We start from the raw sequence: 16,167 nt of genomic DNA, 5'->3' as shown, positions 1-16,167 counted from the left end.
GTTGTCGTTTTATTGTTCTCTCTCTCTCTATTCTCTCTCTCTTGTTCTGCTCTTTTTTACTGTATTCTATTCTGCAATGTTTTATTGTTATTATGTTTTATCATGTTTGCTTTTCAGGTATGCAATTTTTTATACTTTACCGTTTACTGTGCTTTATTGTTAACCATTTTTTTGTCTTCAGGTACGCCATTCACGACTTTGAATGGTTATACCAGAATGATGCCTGCAGGTTTAGGTATCATCTTGGTATCATTCTTTTCAGCCAGCGGTCGGCTTTCATGTAAAAGCAATCCTAGTGGCTAATTAGCCTCTAGACTGCTTTTACAAGCCGTGGGAGGGAATGCCCCCCCCACCGTCTTCCGTGTTTTTCTCTGGCTCTCCTGTCTCAACAGGGAACCTGAGAATGCAGCCGGTGATTCAGCCAGCTGACCATAGAGCTGATCCGAGACCAGAGTGGCTCCAAACATCTCTATGGCCTAAGAAACCGGAAGCTACGAGCATTTTATGACTTAGATTTCGCCGGATGTAAATAGCGCCATTGGGAAATTGGGGAAGCATTTTATCACACCGATCTTGGTGTCATCAGATGCTTTGAGGGCAGAGGAGAGATCTAGGGTCTAATAGACCCCAATTTTTTCAAAAAAGAGTACCTGTCACTACCTATTGCTATCATAGGGGATATTTACATTCCCCGAGATAACAATAAAAATGATTAAAAAAAAAAAAAAAAATGAAAGGAACAGTTTAAAAATAAGATAAAAAAGCAAAAAAATAATAAAGAAAAAAAAAAAAAAAAGCACCCCCGTTGCCCCCTGCTCTCGCGCTAAGGCGAACGCAAGCGGCGGTCTGTCGTCAAACGTAAACAGCAATTGCACCATGCATGTGAGGTATCGCCGCGAAGGTCAGATTGAGGGCAGTAATTTTTGCAGTAGACCTCCTCTGTAAATCTAAAGTGGTAACCTGTAAAGGCTTTTAAAGGCTTTTAAAAATGTATTTATTTTGTTGCCACTGCACGTTTGTGCGCAATTTTAAAGCATGTCATGTTTGGTATCCATGTACTCGGCCTAAGATCATCTTTTTTATTTCATCAAACATTTGGGCAATATAGTGTGTTTTAGTGCATTAAAATTTAAAAAAGTGTGTTTTTTCCCCAAAAAATGCGTTTGAAAAATCACTGCGCAAATACTGTGTGAAAAAAAAAATGAAACACCCACCATTTTAATCTGTAGGGCATTTGCTTTAAAAAAATATATAATGTTTGGGGGTTCAAAGTAATTTTTTTGCAAAAAAAAATAACTTTTTCATGTAAACAATGAGTGTCAGAAAGGGCTTTGTCTTCAAGTGGTTAGAAGAGTTGGTGATGTGTGACGTAAGCTTCTAAATGTTGTGCATAAAATGCCAGGACAGTTCAAAACCCCCCCAAATGACCCCATTTTGGAAAGTAGACACCCCAAGCTATTTGCTGAGAGGCATGTCGAGTCCATGGAATATTTTATATTGCGACACAAGTTGCAGGAAAGAGACAAATTTTTTTTTTTTTTTTGCACAAAGTTGTCACTAAATGATATATTGCTCAAACATGCCATGGGAATATGTGAAATTACACCCCAAAATACATTCTGCTGCTTCTCCTGAGTACGGGGATACCACATGTGTGGGACTTTTTGGGAGCCTAGCCGCGTACGGGACCCCGAAAACCAAGCACCGCCTTCAGGCTTTCTAAGGGCGTGAATTTTTGATTTCACTCTTCACTGCCTATCACAGTTTCGGAGGCCATGGAAAGCCCAGGTGGCACAACCCCCCCCAAATGACCCCATTTTGGAAAGTAGACACCCAAAGCTATTTGCTGAGAGGTATAGTGAGTATTTTGCAGACCTCACTTTTGTCAGTTTTGAAAATTGAAAAAAGAAAAAAAAAAAAGTTTTTTCTTGTCTTTCTTCATTTTCAAAAACAAATGAGAGCTGCAAAATACTCACCATGCCTCTCAGCAAATAGCTTGGGGTGTCTACTTTCCAAAATGGGATCATTTGGGGGGGTTTTGTGCCACCTGGGCATTCCATGGCCTCCGAAACTGTGATAGGCAGTGAAGAGTGAAATCAAAAATTTTCACCCTTAGAAATCCTGAAGGCGGTGCTTGGTTTTCGGGGCCCCGTACGCGGCTAGGCTCCCAAAAAGTCCCACACATGTGGTATCCCCATACTCAGGAGAAGCAGCTAAATGTATTTTGGGGTGCAATTCCACATATGCCCATGGCCTGTGTGAGCAATATATCATTTAGTGACAACTTTGTGCAAAAAAAAAAAAAAGTGTCACTTTCCCGCAACTTGTGTCAAAATATAAAATATTCCATGGACTCAATATGCCTCTCAGCAAATAGCTTGGGGTGTCTACTTTCCAAAATGGGGTCATTTGGGGGGGTTTTGTGCCACCTGGGCATTCCATGGCCTCCAAAACTGTGATAGGCAGTGAAGAGTGAAATCAAAAATTTACACCCTTAGAAATCCTGAAGGCGGTGCTTGGTTTTCGGGGCCCCGTACGCGGCTAAGCTCCCAAAAAGTCCCACACATGTGGTATCCCCATACTCAGGAGAAGCAGCTGAATGTATTTTGGGGTGCAATTCCACATAGGCCCATGGCCTGTGTGAGCAATATATCATTTAGTGACAACTTTTTGTAAATATTTTTTTTTTTTTTGTCATTATTCAATCACTTGGGACAAAAAAAAAAAAATATTCAATGGGTTCAACATGCCTCTCAGCAATTTCCTTGGGGTGTCTACTTTCCAAAATGGGGTCATTTGGGGGGGTTTTGTACTGCCCTGCCATTTTAGCACCTCAAGAAATGACATAGGCAGTCATAAACTAAAAGCTGTGTAAATTACAGAAAATGTACCCTAGTTTGTAGACGCTATAACTTTTGCACAAACCAATAAATATATGCTTATTGACATTTTTTTTACCAAAGACATGTGGCCGAATACATTTTGGCCTAAATGTACGACTAAAATTTAGTTTATTGGATTTTTTTTATAACAAAGTAGAAAATATCATTTTTTTTCAAAATTTTCGGTCTTTTTCCGTTTATAGCGCAAAAAATAAAAACTGCAGAGGTGATCAAATACCATCAAAAGAAAGCTCTATTTGTGGGAAGAAAAGGACGCAAATTTCGTTTGGGTACAGCATTGCATGACCGCGCAATTAGCAGTTAAAGCGACGCAGTGCCAAATTGGAAAAAGACCTCTGGTCCTTAGGCAGCATAATGGTCCGGGGCTCAAGTGGTTAAAGTGGATGTAAACCCCAATTTTTTTTTTTTTTTTTTTTGATATCATACTGTAGAGTATAAGATTTCCTATCATTTGAGCCCAGTCTTGACACACAGAGTTAATCCATCTCTGAGCAATCCTCTTTTATTGTTCATTGAGAAAAATCTTGATAAACTGAGAAAAACCTTGTCACATCCTCCCCCTTGCTGTGAGTGACAGGTGATTTACATCCCATGCACTAGCCTAAGACACAGGCATTATTTTTTAATTCCCTCCCCCACTCCTTTCTTCATCTGCTCTGCCAGGATTGGCTGTTCCACACCTCAGCATGATTTGGCATGCTGAAGTCATGTGGTTACTTTCCTGTCTTTTCACTGGATGTTAGAGATCATAGCAGAAGTTCAGCAGAAGTTCAGTGTTAGAAATACACAGGAGAAATGCATATTGACAAGGGGAGTGTAGAGGTGGGCGGGGAGTCTACTGACATCACGACTCCACCCACCGAGTTCCAGACAACAGACCCACCCACAGAATCTGCAGTTTTTCGGGTCTAATAACAGACAGAGGGGAGACATTTGACAGGTAAAGATACATGCAGGAGGCATGTATATCCTTATAGATAACCCCTATGGCAGTAGTTTAGAAAGGATGACATTGGGTTTACCTCCACTTTAACCCTCTTGGGCATGGAGTTCACCAGAGCTTCACAGGTTGCCACTGGAGTCCTCTTTCACTCCTCCATGATGACATCACAGAGCTGGTGGATGTTAGAGATCTTGTGCTCCTCCGTCTTCCATTTGAGGATGCCCCACAGATGCTCAATAGAGTTTAGGTCTGGAGACATGCTTAAATCACGTTTACCCTCAGCTTCTTTAGCAAGGCAGTGGTCGTCCTGGAAGTGTGTCTGGGGTCGTTATGTTGGAATACTGCCCTGCAGCCCAGTCTCCGAAGGGAGGGGATCATACTCTGCTTCAGTATATCACAATACATGTTGGCATGCATGGTTCCCTCAATGAACTGTAGCTCCCCAGTGCTGGCAGCACTCATGCAGCCCCAGACCATGACACGCCCACCACCATGCTTGACTGTAGGCAAGACACACTTTTCATTTTACTCCTCGCCTGGTTGCCTCCACACACGCTTGACACCATCTGAACCAAATAAGTTTATCTTGGTCTCCTCAGACCACAGGACATGGTTCCAGTAATCCATATCCTTAGTATGCTTGTCTTCAGCAAACGGTTTCTTGTGCATCATCTTTAGAAGAGGCTTCCTTCTGGGCCAACAGCCATGCAGACCAATTTGATGCAGTGTGCGGCGTATGGTCTGAGCACTTACAAGCTGACCCCCCCCAACCCTTCAACCTCTGCAGCAATGCTGGCAGCAATCATACGTCTATTTTCCAAAGACAACCTCTGGATACGATGCTGAGCATGTGCACTCAACTTGTTTGGTCAACCATGGCGAAGCCTGTCCTGTTAAACCGCTGTATAGTCTTAGCCACCATGCTGCAGCTCAGTTTCAGGGTCTTGGCAATCTTCTTATAGCCTAGGCCAGTAAAGGCGAACCTTGGCACCCCAGATAATTTGGAACTACATTTCCCATGATGCTCACCCACACTGCAGAGTGCAGGAGCATCATGGTAAACGTAGTTCCAAAACATTTGGGGTGCCAAGGTTCACCATTACTGGCCTAGGCCATCTTTATGTAGAGCAATAATTCTTTTTTCAGATCACACAAAGTTCTTTGCCATGAGGTGCCATGTTGAACTTCCAGTGACCAGTATGAGAGGGTGAGAGCGATAACACCAAATTTAACACAACTGCTCCCCATTCACACCTGAGACCTAGTAACACTAATGAGTCACATGACACCAGGGAGGAAAAATGGCCAATCGGGCCCAATTTTGACATTTTCACTTAGGGGTTTACTCACTTTTGTTGACAGCGGTTTAGACATTAATGGTTGTGTGTTGAGTTATTTTGAGGGTACGGCAAATTTACACTGTTATACAAGCTGTACAGTCACTTCTTTACATTGTAGCAAAGTGTGATTTCTTCAGTGTTGTCACATGAAAAGATATAATAACATTTTTCCAAAAATGTGAGGGGTGTAGTCACTTTTGTGAGATACTGTATTTGTGTGTATACCATTTGCTTGTCAAGTACCTGGAACACTGATTGCATTACCCGACACCTGTTTTAGGAGGAGCGAGCCTATTTAAGGCTTAATGTTTCAGTTGTTCCTTAGGTTTTGAAGAAGCACTAGTCAAGTGTGAAACGCGTCACACTTGTCTTGGTGGCAGTCATTATGACTTTCATGTACCAATAAATTCATGTTGGATTGGCGGTGTGCAGCCGAATGTTTTTCTTCTATTGTGAAGCCATGCCGTTGTCATAGATGCAATATGCGGTGGCGCATTTTCCTGCTGAAATATTCAAGGCCTTCCCTGAAAAAGATGTCGTCAGGATGGGAGCATATGCTGCTTTAAAACCTGCATTCTTCTTTCAACATGGATGGTGCCTTTCCAGATACGCAAGCTTCCCTTTCCATACTCACTAATACACCCCCATACCATCAGAGATGCAGGCTTTTGAACTTGAGCGCTGATAACAAGCCGGAGGGGCCCTCTCCTCTTAAGTCCGGAGGACACAGCACCCATGCTTGCCAAAAAAAGTCAAATTTCGATTCATCTGACCACAGAACAATTTTCCACTTTGTAACAGACCATTTTAAATGAGCTTTGGCCCAGAGAAGATGGCAACATTTCTGCATCATGTTCAAATACGCCTCCTCATTAAAAGTATTCCTGAGCCTATGCAGTGCTGTCCATTACAGAATCAGGTTTGTTTTTAATGAAGTGCCGCCTGAAGGCTCAAAGATCACGGGCATCCATTATTGCGTTTCGGCCTTGTCGCTTGCGCACAGGGATTTCTCCAGATTCTCAGAATCTTTTCATGATATTATGTACTGTAGATGATGATAAATTTCAAGTCTTTGCAATGTTATGTTGAGGAACAATAATCTGAAAATTTTTAACAATTTTTGGATGTAGCTTTTCACAGATTGGTGAACCTCTGCCCATCTTTATTTCTGAGACACGCTTACTCTCTAAGATGCTCTTTTTATACCCATTCGTGTTACTGCCCTCTTGCCAATAAACCTAACTAGTTGCAAAATGTTCTTCCAGATATTCCTTGTTACTACCACTTTGCCAGATTTTTGTTGCTCTGTTCAAACTTCTTTGTGATGTGCTGTTGCTGCCATTAATTTCAAAATGACCTTATTTTTTTCATAAATATGTACATTTTCTCAGTTTAAACATTTGATATGTATTCTATTGGGAATAAAACATGGGTTTATGAGATTAGAAAATCATTGCATTCTGTTTTTATGTAGATTTTACACAGCGTCCAAAGTTTTTTGGAATTGGGGTTGTAGAACAGCCAAAGCAAAAGACCAGACATGTTCCAGCAGGCAGAAGGTACAATTCATTGCACAGCTGAATTTACAACACGTTAAAGGATAAGTTCACTTTTAGTAACAAGTTACAGGTTATCCCCATATTCAGGCTAATGGGGGAATGTGAAGGGGTCTTCCACCATTCAAAATATCAGCCATCACTTTTCCATTACAGGTAGAAAATGACACTCAATTGTTTCCAGTTTTTATATGTGACAACCATTATGGTTCTGCAGTTAGTTCTGCTCACTGTAGATGTTAACATGTTATTGCAGTATGTCTTCATATCACCTTGCAGTTTGTTCCACAGTGAAGAGCGATGGACATTACTTTTAGCAGAAAACACTAAGCACTGTAAAAAGGTTAATTAAAATACCTTTTCACAAATAAATTGTCTCGGAATGTTTTTGATTTCTTCAGCAAGCGCACACATAAAATAATTACCAGAAGATCAATAACACCTGCTCTTTGGCCTATTCTCTAATGAAAACCAATTAAATATTTAACCATGCTGAAGGCTTGTTTAGATTTAACTAAAAATTATCTGAAAATATTGTACATCTGAAGAAATGCTAAAGTCAGATTTGGATTTGTGGTATACATACAAAGGAGCACAGCCTCCCTCTTGGCTTATGTTTTTTTACTCCTGGAGGAAGGGTCACCAGACAGCCTGAGATAAAAATGTGATGTTGCGTAAACTGGATCTTAAGGGCCATACACATGGGCCTAATATTGGACGGCATCGGCCAGTTCAATAGAAACCGCCTGACATTCGACCCATGTGTATGGGAGCCATTCCGACTTCTGTCGAAGGGGCATGACCGAAAAAGGTCTGCCGAATGGCATGTGAGCAACGTGACCAGTGTGTTCTGGTGGGGGGCCGTCCCCCTGTCAGAACACAATAGCTTAAACGGGAAGATCGCTTTACTAACATCGGATTGATAGTACAGAGTCTCCTCTCAAACTCTTCAGTATTGTTTCGGTCAGCCCGCTGGGTTGAACGTACAAAAATGAATAGCGTGTGCTAGGCTTTAGAAGTGAGCATTAGTCTATGCAGCAGAGAGCACTGCCCACCACAGACACTAAAGAGGACAAAGAGAGAACCTGACTCATCATGTGACCACGGTGATGACATCTGGACTTAAAGCTGAAGTGTAGGGTATGCAGAGAATGCCTTCTCTTGTCCTTCACTGATAAACATACACTTAAAGTGTTTGTTACCCCAACACTTCATAATCCTGATATGTGCCTGCTGTACCATGTACTTGTATGAGAAAGTTCTCTTTGTATTGTGTCCCTTGCGTGAAATCCCTGGTGTTCCTGCCAGTCCCTTTGATTTCCTATTAAAAACTGACCACACTAAGCAGGAGAGCACACTGTGGCCAGTTCTCCAGCTACAGCTTACCCTAGGCTGTTTAGGAGTACTATATTCCTCTCAGCATAACCGGCCAATCCCTACGGTCTATGCCTCTATGGACACTCTGCACCAACTGGACCTTCCTGTTCATATTGGTATATAAATTGTGGTAGCTTCTCCCTTTCTTTTCCCAATTTTTCCACAGTTTTTTCTCCATGCCTGTGCCCTTGGTACTTGGTTTGATTGTATCTACTATTTATCCCCTCTGGCAGGATACATTACACAGTTTTTTACCATTTAATCACACTGGTTTACTTTTTGGCGCAGTCCCTCTATTTACCTTCTTGGTCACTGCACTATTACAATTCCCCTGTAATATTAGTCACTCCAGTCCAACCCTATATATTATTATACAACATACAATTAATTATTTTTATAGATGGATATGTTTGACAATTCACATATGGGGGGTTATTTCCGGAAACTGCTGTGGTTCAGCTGTCTCCATCGATGTGCCATGGGTTATGCTACTTCAACTCCCAGGGCCGATGACCTCTCCGGCCGGCCTCCGGCTCTCCATGCTTGCACCTAGAATCTTAGTTGGTCTGCAAGTATGATTGAGTGTATATTTTTTATCTTTTTCATCCTTTTTTAGATGGACCTATTTTAAAAATTTCCACACTATAGTAACTTTTAATATTCTTATAGACTCCTGCCCTATCTCTGCTCCTGATGAGTGGTGCTAGCCAGGAAATGCATCAAGCTTCTAGATGCCCCTCTTGATTACATTTCAAGAGGGGTTTACCAATTTAACCAAGAATATTTTTATCTATATATCATGGAGACACACGTTAATGAGTTTACCAATTTAACCAAGAATATTTTTATCTATATATCATGGAGACACATGTTAATGAGTTTGGTGTTTTTTTATCAAGGCCTATAATATGAAATTATATTTTATTATGTTATGTTATTATCATGTTATTTTGAATGCAATAAATTACATGTACTATATTTATCTATTTGCTTTACGTTGTGCTATTTTGTAACATATGTGGTTCTTATTCATTATCCATTACCCACCAGACACAGATACACTCTGTCGTGGTATCTTTTCGGTTGCACGATTCATATAAAATCTCCTATATTTCCAGTTCTCTAGCTATGCTGGGAACTCAGCCTGCTTTCCTTCAATAATCAGACTTGTCCTGACATGCCCCCGCTACACAGCCATTCACTGGGAAGCTCAGAGTACTGCTGCTTCTCCTTTCCTCAGCTCTTATGCTGCTGAGAACACAAGGGAATGTGATCACTTATAAAAAAGGGGAAAAGGGTATTTTATATATATATTTTTTTTTATACTTATACACAAATGTTTTGCCTTTCATTTTTATTTTAAACTAAATGGGTTGCTTTACAAGGTGATCATTTACACTTTAAGCAAAAAAGTGCAGCACTTTTTAATTTATAATGTGTGTGATGTAAAAGGAAGCTCTAAGGTTATTTTCACACTGGGGCGGGGGGGTTAGCGGTAAAGCACTGTTCATTTTAGCGACGTTTTACCGATGTTTAACCCCCGCTTTTAACCCCCGCTAGCGGCCAAATAAAGGGTTAAAAGCACCTGCAAAGCGTCGCTGCTGAAGCACTTTGCAGGCACTTCGGCAGCGGTGCCCATTCATTTCAATGGCAGGGGCGGTGGAGGAGCGGTGTATACAAGCACTCAGCCTTTCACATTGGGGCTACAGGAGAGGCGTTTTTCAGGCATCATTTTTTGCCCAAATGCGCCTGAAAAACGCACCAATGTGAAAGGGGTCTAAGTGTAGAAGTGCTAGTGTATACCATAAATCAATACATCATGACATGTGTATTAATGATTCAATTGCAGTGTGACTGCCCCAAAAAATATATGCACTAAAAATTGTTCCTCAGAAAAATAAAGACACAGTGAAATCCATAAAAGTGCTTGTGTATAAAATGGGACTCAATGTGTATCATAAATGGATTCATCAAAGCTTGTATATAGGTAAAAATCAACTGAGGTACTAGTGCGCCAAAAAATATAAATATAAACTAAAAACATATTCTCAAAATCATCAGATAACAATACAATCCATTGTAGCACTGCTACACTTAGTGGTTCATTTCGATCACACATGTTATAAATTAATAAAGGGGTTGTAAAGTCAGAAGGTTTTGCATCTTAATACATTGTATGTATTAAGATAAAAAGCCTTCTGTGTGCAGCAGCCCCCCCCCCCCCAACACTTACCTGAGGTCCCTCTCTGTCCAGCGATGTCCACGAGTGTCTTAACCCTCTGAGATTCTCCATCCTGATTGGCTGAGACACAGCAGCAACGCCATTGGCTCCCACTGCTGTCAATTAAAGTCAGCTAGCCAATCAGGGGAGAGAGGGGCAGGTCTGGGTCGGGGCTCGGTGTTTGAATGCATACAGGGAGCTGTGAGTCGGCTAAGGTGCCCCCATAGCAAGCTGCTTGCTGTGGGGACACTCAACAAGAGGGTGGGACCAGGAGCACAGAAGAGGAACCTTAGAAGAGGAGGATCTGGGCTGCTCTGTGCAAATCCACTGCAACAGAGAAGGTAAGTAGAACATGTTTGTTATTTTTATAGGAAAAAAAAAGGAGACTTTACAATCATTTTAAGCACTGCAGTTTTTTTCCCACTTCTATATTGTGATATTTTTTTACCTGAGCATTGTGCTAGCAGCAGCTTTTTATCATTTGGCTTTTAGCGCTTGAGTTTTTTTCCCTTTGTCCAAACATGCACTTAAAACTTATCAATTGCATAGTTTTGTTTCCAAAGAAATACCACTTTTTTTTTCAGACCAAGCAATGTCAATACTAGGTCTGCCTGCTGCTCTTTGGTGGAAGGGCCACAGCATTACTTCTCATTACTTTGCCTCAGATTTTCTTTCAAAAGCACAATATGAAGTAACACATCTCTGGCATTTAGACACGTTTCTCCCTGTGTGCCACTGGATGCTGCAGACTTTAGCTTTGCATTTTGCTGATTTATTGGTTGAGCATACATGTCCAAAGGGATGCCGAGAATGAGTTCTTTCAAATAATTCTCAGGACTACAGTACAGTATAAACGGAGCGCTGCTCCAGGTCGGCCCACTTTCAGGCACACCTCACACACAGAGGGTGCCAGCCAAGTTTGCACCCTTTGCATATAATGAAAGAAAAAAAGTCTGGACGGTCGTACCCCAAGCACTGTAATCCAACTTTAACAGTCAACAAACAAAGCAGCATATGAACACCTAGATAATTACAGTGGGGTAGAAAGAGTTTAATGTGTTTTGCGCGCCTTTTAGCTAGGAGCATGAAACAGGTTAACCTCTCTCTCCCCCATTGTAATTATCTAGGTGTTTTTATGCTGCTTTGTTCATGAACTGTTAATAAAGGTGGACAACAGTGCCTGGAGTGCAGCCGTCCAGACTTTTCTGCTTTCATTCAGAGCAAGCTAACAGCTGTGAGAGGGGGGCCATTGACAGCAAAGAACAAAAGAAGACGTAAATGGGAAATGATGGTCTTGAAAAATGAATCCTTAAATGGAGTCTTTCAGACAGTTAATGAAGGCATGCTCAAGATTGCTGTTGCAGGTTTAAAGGGTTATATTGCGGAGATGCAAATTTTCAGGGAATTGAGGGTAATCAGCTTAAATACAGAAGTGGACTTGCTACAGGTGCGGGTAAAAAAAAAAAGAAGGCTTAAGTTCCACAATAGGAAATGAGAGAGAAAAAGAGAGAGAACTCTCTAGTAGTCACAAAAACGACTGTCCCCATTGGGAAATTTCCTCTATTCCTTGTTCTGACGACAACTCAAAATTTGTGAACTTCCTTAACTTTCACTTTCGGTGATAGTGGTCACCATGACAAAGAGAGGGTGAATCTCTCTAAAGGGGATACAGACAGCAATAAAAACTTACAGGTGCTCTAATCCTTTCCACTCTATCCAAAGCTAAAAAAAAAAGTTTTGCTTCTACTTATACTTTAACGCCTTCCCCCCAGCCAATAGCAACCTGACGGGCAAGTGGTGGTTCAGTTATCCTGACTGGTCGTCATATGACATCTTGTTAGGATGTGCCGATCACAGGGCCGTGCAGCGGTGCAATCTGTCACTGGCCGTGTCCACAGGACACACCCAATGACCGATCCAGGTATTGGCTCGCTGCTGTTACCATGTGATCGCCGTAACATATCACAGCAGGTCACATGACAGTTATAAACAATGGATGGCTTTCTTTCATGCCATCCATTGAATACAATTGCGCTGCTAGCTGTGATTGGTCAGTGTAAATCACATGGTACAGACAGGGCCAATCACAGCACATCTGTACCACATGATGAGCTCTAGCCAATCACAGCTAATCAAACCAAAACTGAATGAACGAATCGTAAAATGCTTGCTTATAGCAATGTAATGCATTGCTATATGCAAACAATGTGTAAAATTCTGATCACTTCCCCAGAGTAGTACTACGTTACTATGTTAACATTATATTGCTCTGGTCAAAGTGTGTTAAAAAAAATAGTAAAAACAAGTAAAATGTAATTAAAAGTAAAAAAAAAAATATATAATTTAGTTAGTGTCCCTGATTATCGCCACACCCAACAGTACTGCATTGGTGAGAATATGTTAAAAAAATGTTTTTTTTAATTTCTTAATTTTCCAAAAAATGTTGACAAAAAAATTACAAGTAAAAAAAAAAAAAAATCGCCATGCATCTTACTAAATACCTTGGACTGTCTACTTTCCAAAAAGGGCCATTTGGGGGGTATTTGTACTGTTCCGGCATTTTCAAGCCTCAAGACATGAGATTGGCCGTCAGTACATCTGGATTGATCAATTTTTAGATATACTGTATGTCATAGTTTGTGGACTCTAACTTTCCTACAGACTAAATAATATACACTAATTTGGGTTATTTTCACCAAACGAAGTGTAGCAGAATACAACTTTGACCTAAATTTATCAAGAAATAAAAATTTACAAAGAAAAAAAATCTAACAGAAACAAAGAAAAACACATTTTTTTTTTCAAAATTTTCAGTCTTCTATCATTTATTTAGCAAAAAGTATTAAACCCAGTGGTAAATAAATACCGCCAAAAGAAAGCTCTATTTGTGTGAACAAAATTATAAAAAATTAGATTGGGTACAGTGTTGCATAACTGCGCAATTGTCAGTCAAAGTGTGACAGCGCTAAAAGCTGAAAATTGGCCTGGGCAGGAAGGGGGTAAAAGTGTCCAGTATTGAAGTGGTTAAAAGGATAGTTCACCTTTACTAAAAAACCTGCCTATGCAGGTAAGGGGTGTTTGTAAATTAAAGCAAACTGACTAAAGATGAATAATACCCTTGCTATGGGTGTAGGCCATTTACATACCTCCCAAAGCCTGACTGCAATGCTCCCAGGACGTTGCTAAGTGAGGCCTAGTTATCACTGCTCACCTCCACCATCACAGGAGTGAGCTTTTTCTCGGATTTAATTCTCCTCACATACACTTTCTCTCTCCTCATGCAGTACCTCTGAGCTCAGCATTTGAGAGCTCACTACTGTGATGGTGGAGGTGAGAAGTGATGACTAGGCCTCACTTAGCAACGTCTTGGGAGTACTTAGCAACGTCATGGGAGTATTCCAGTAAGGTTTCAAAGGCATGGCCTACACCTATAGCAAGGGCTTTATTCAACTTTAGTCAAAGCTGCACAGATTGATTCTATCTACAGATGCCCCTTATCTGCATAGACACTTTGGTGGTAAAGGTGAACTATACCTTTAAAGTATGTATTGAAAAATGTAAACAATGTATTGTGGAGAGGGATTCTGCTTTAACTGCTGTAGACCATTACATTGTCTGAGACACTGAAGCTTCTGCTGTTCAGTAAGTAGAAAATGTATTTTTCCTTTATTATGATATATTTGAATTATGCAACAAAAAGCCTATAAAACAAAAGGAAATCTGCTGTCAGCATAAATACTATCACCCAGCTGTTGACAGGAGAATGGATTTGCTCAGGGCGAGAACATTTTCTGGCAGATAGAAGACAGAGTGCAAGCCTTACCTGTTAATAGAAAGTGATGCTACAGATCTAATCAGAGAAGCTACAGCACCGACTTTAGCAGCTTCGGTTGCTCCCCTTGATCTATATTGTACGGTTTCTCCATAGCTGACATATGGCTGGTTGTAAACAACTATCTTCCCCTTGGCTTCTTGTGCTCTGCTCTGCAGCTCAGCAAAAGACGACACTACAATCACTTCTGCTGATATTCCTGAAAGTTAAAACAATAAACAGATAAGTCTTTTCCATGTTTCCTTGGAGTAGAACTGTAATGCAAAACATTAGACAGGCACTTTCCATAGAATATATAAGCAGAATCTGTAGCAGCCCAATATTTGTGACTCATAACATATATTAGGATTACTGTTATAAAGGCATATTTTACAACAATCATGAGCTTTTTTTTTTACAAATTAGTTAACAGCTTTTGGTGAGGTGAAAGTGCACAGTGTTCACTGATGTGGTCACTATACGGCACGTGTACAAGAAAACTGCACTTCCAAAATCCTCCCGGGGCTGTACGCATACAATACACATCATCCCAGATAGCAAGCAATTGTGATGCAAGTTTGATAACGACTTGCTAAGCTCTTGCTAGACTTGCCAGGCTTCACAAGTTTGTTGCACAATTTCAGCAAGTCTGCATTGCATGACTTTGCAAACATTCTGCAAGTCTGCTGCAAGTTCTGGTTCAGTTATGTTGTGCAATAGTCCTCCCACCACAGGGGTCACTGTGGCTGAATGTTCATGCTGTAGACTTGCAGAGCTCTTGCTGTAGATTCACCACTGCAACTTTGCTCTTGCTAGAGACTTGCCACGCAAATGTGCTACAAATTGGAAAAATGTAAACTAGAACTTGTGCTTTAAGTGCTCTGCAAGTCTACAACTTGCCTGTGAAAATGTGCAGCAAGTTAACAGTAGGGCTGAAACGATTCATACAAAAATCAGTGTTGACGATTATCGATTAGTTGGTCTGCACGTACCTTCCTCCCTGCCTGTCAGTCCTGCCTCCGTCCAAGTGTTACACCATCCCCTGTGGACAAGCCGCTTTCTCAAAGCGGCATTCATGTAACCGGGCACGTCCGACTCTCTCCTCCTCGCTGACGTCAGCGGGGTATTCTCAGCCCCGCCGGCTTTGCTGCCTCGAAGGAACAGAGAGGAAAGACGCAGCGGTGAGCGCCGAGCTGCGATAAGGTAGCAGCTTACTTTTTAAAATACAGCGGCAAAACATTCATACAATGGCAAAACATTGATTTTTATTTCTGATGTTATTTCTGGGAGGACAAGTGCCCCATCATTGGTGTTTCGGGGGGGGAAGTGCCCCATCAATGATGTTCCTGGGGGTGGAATAGTGCCCCATCAATGGTGTTCCTGGGGGGGGGAATAGTGCCTCATCATAGGTATTTTTGGGGGGAATAGTGCCCCGTCATTCGTGTTCCTGGGGGGGTAGTGCCCCATCATTGGTGTTCCTGTGCCCCATCATTGGTGTTCCTGGGAGAGAATAGTGCCCCATCATTGGTTTTCCTGGGGGGGGATAGTGTCCCATCACTGCTGTTCCGGGGGGAGGAATGAATAGTGCCTCATCATTGGTGTTCCAGGGGGGGAATAGTGCCCCATCATTGGTGTTCCTGGGGGGGAATAGTGCCCCATCATTGGTGTTCCTGGGGGAGGAATAGTGCCCCATCATTGGTGTTCCTGGGGGGATAGTGCCACATCATTGGTGTTCCTGGGGGGGGGATAGTGCCCCATCATTGGTGTTCCTGAGGGAGGAATAGTGCCCCATCATTGGTGTTCCTGGGGGGGAATAGTGCCCCATCATTGGTGTTCCTGGAGGGGGAATAGTGCCCCATCATTCATTTTCCTGGAAGGGGGAATAGTAGTGCCCCATCACTGGTGTTCCTGGGGGGAATAGTGCCCCATCATTGGTGTTCCTGGGGGGGTAGTGCCCCATCACTGGTGTTCCTGGGGGGGTAGTGCCCCATCACTGGTGTTCCTGGGGGGGAATAG

At 41.7% G+C, this 16,167-nt stretch overlaps 1 protein-coding gene across 6 annotated transcripts in view; it reads right to left on the bottom strand.

Moving 5' to 3' along the window:
* The window catches only part of CPQ (carboxypeptidase Q), a 713,444-nt gene that overhangs the window by 518,646 nt on the left and 178,631 nt on the right, over window positions 1-16,167 (bottom strand). For all 6 annotated transcript variants that reach the window (XM_073632010.1, XM_073632012.1, XM_073632011.1 and 3 more), the window contains one exon: window positions 14,164-14,371. In XM_073632010.1, coding sequence (XP_073488111.1) covers window positions 14,164-14,371 — 208 coding nt within the window. The remainder of the gene's footprint in view (window positions 1-14,163; window positions 14,372-16,167) is intronic.

Source organism: Aquarana catesbeiana, linkage group LG05, assembly GCF_042186555.1.
Source record: "Aquarana catesbeiana isolate 2022-GZ linkage group LG05, ASM4218655v1, whole genome shotgun sequence".
Classification (NCBI taxonomy): Eukaryota; Metazoa; Chordata; class Amphibia; order Anura; family Ranidae; genus Aquarana; species Aquarana catesbeiana.
The sequence above is the reverse complement of the archived record's forward strand: the minus strand, read 5'-3'. Positions and strand labels throughout refer to the sequence as shown.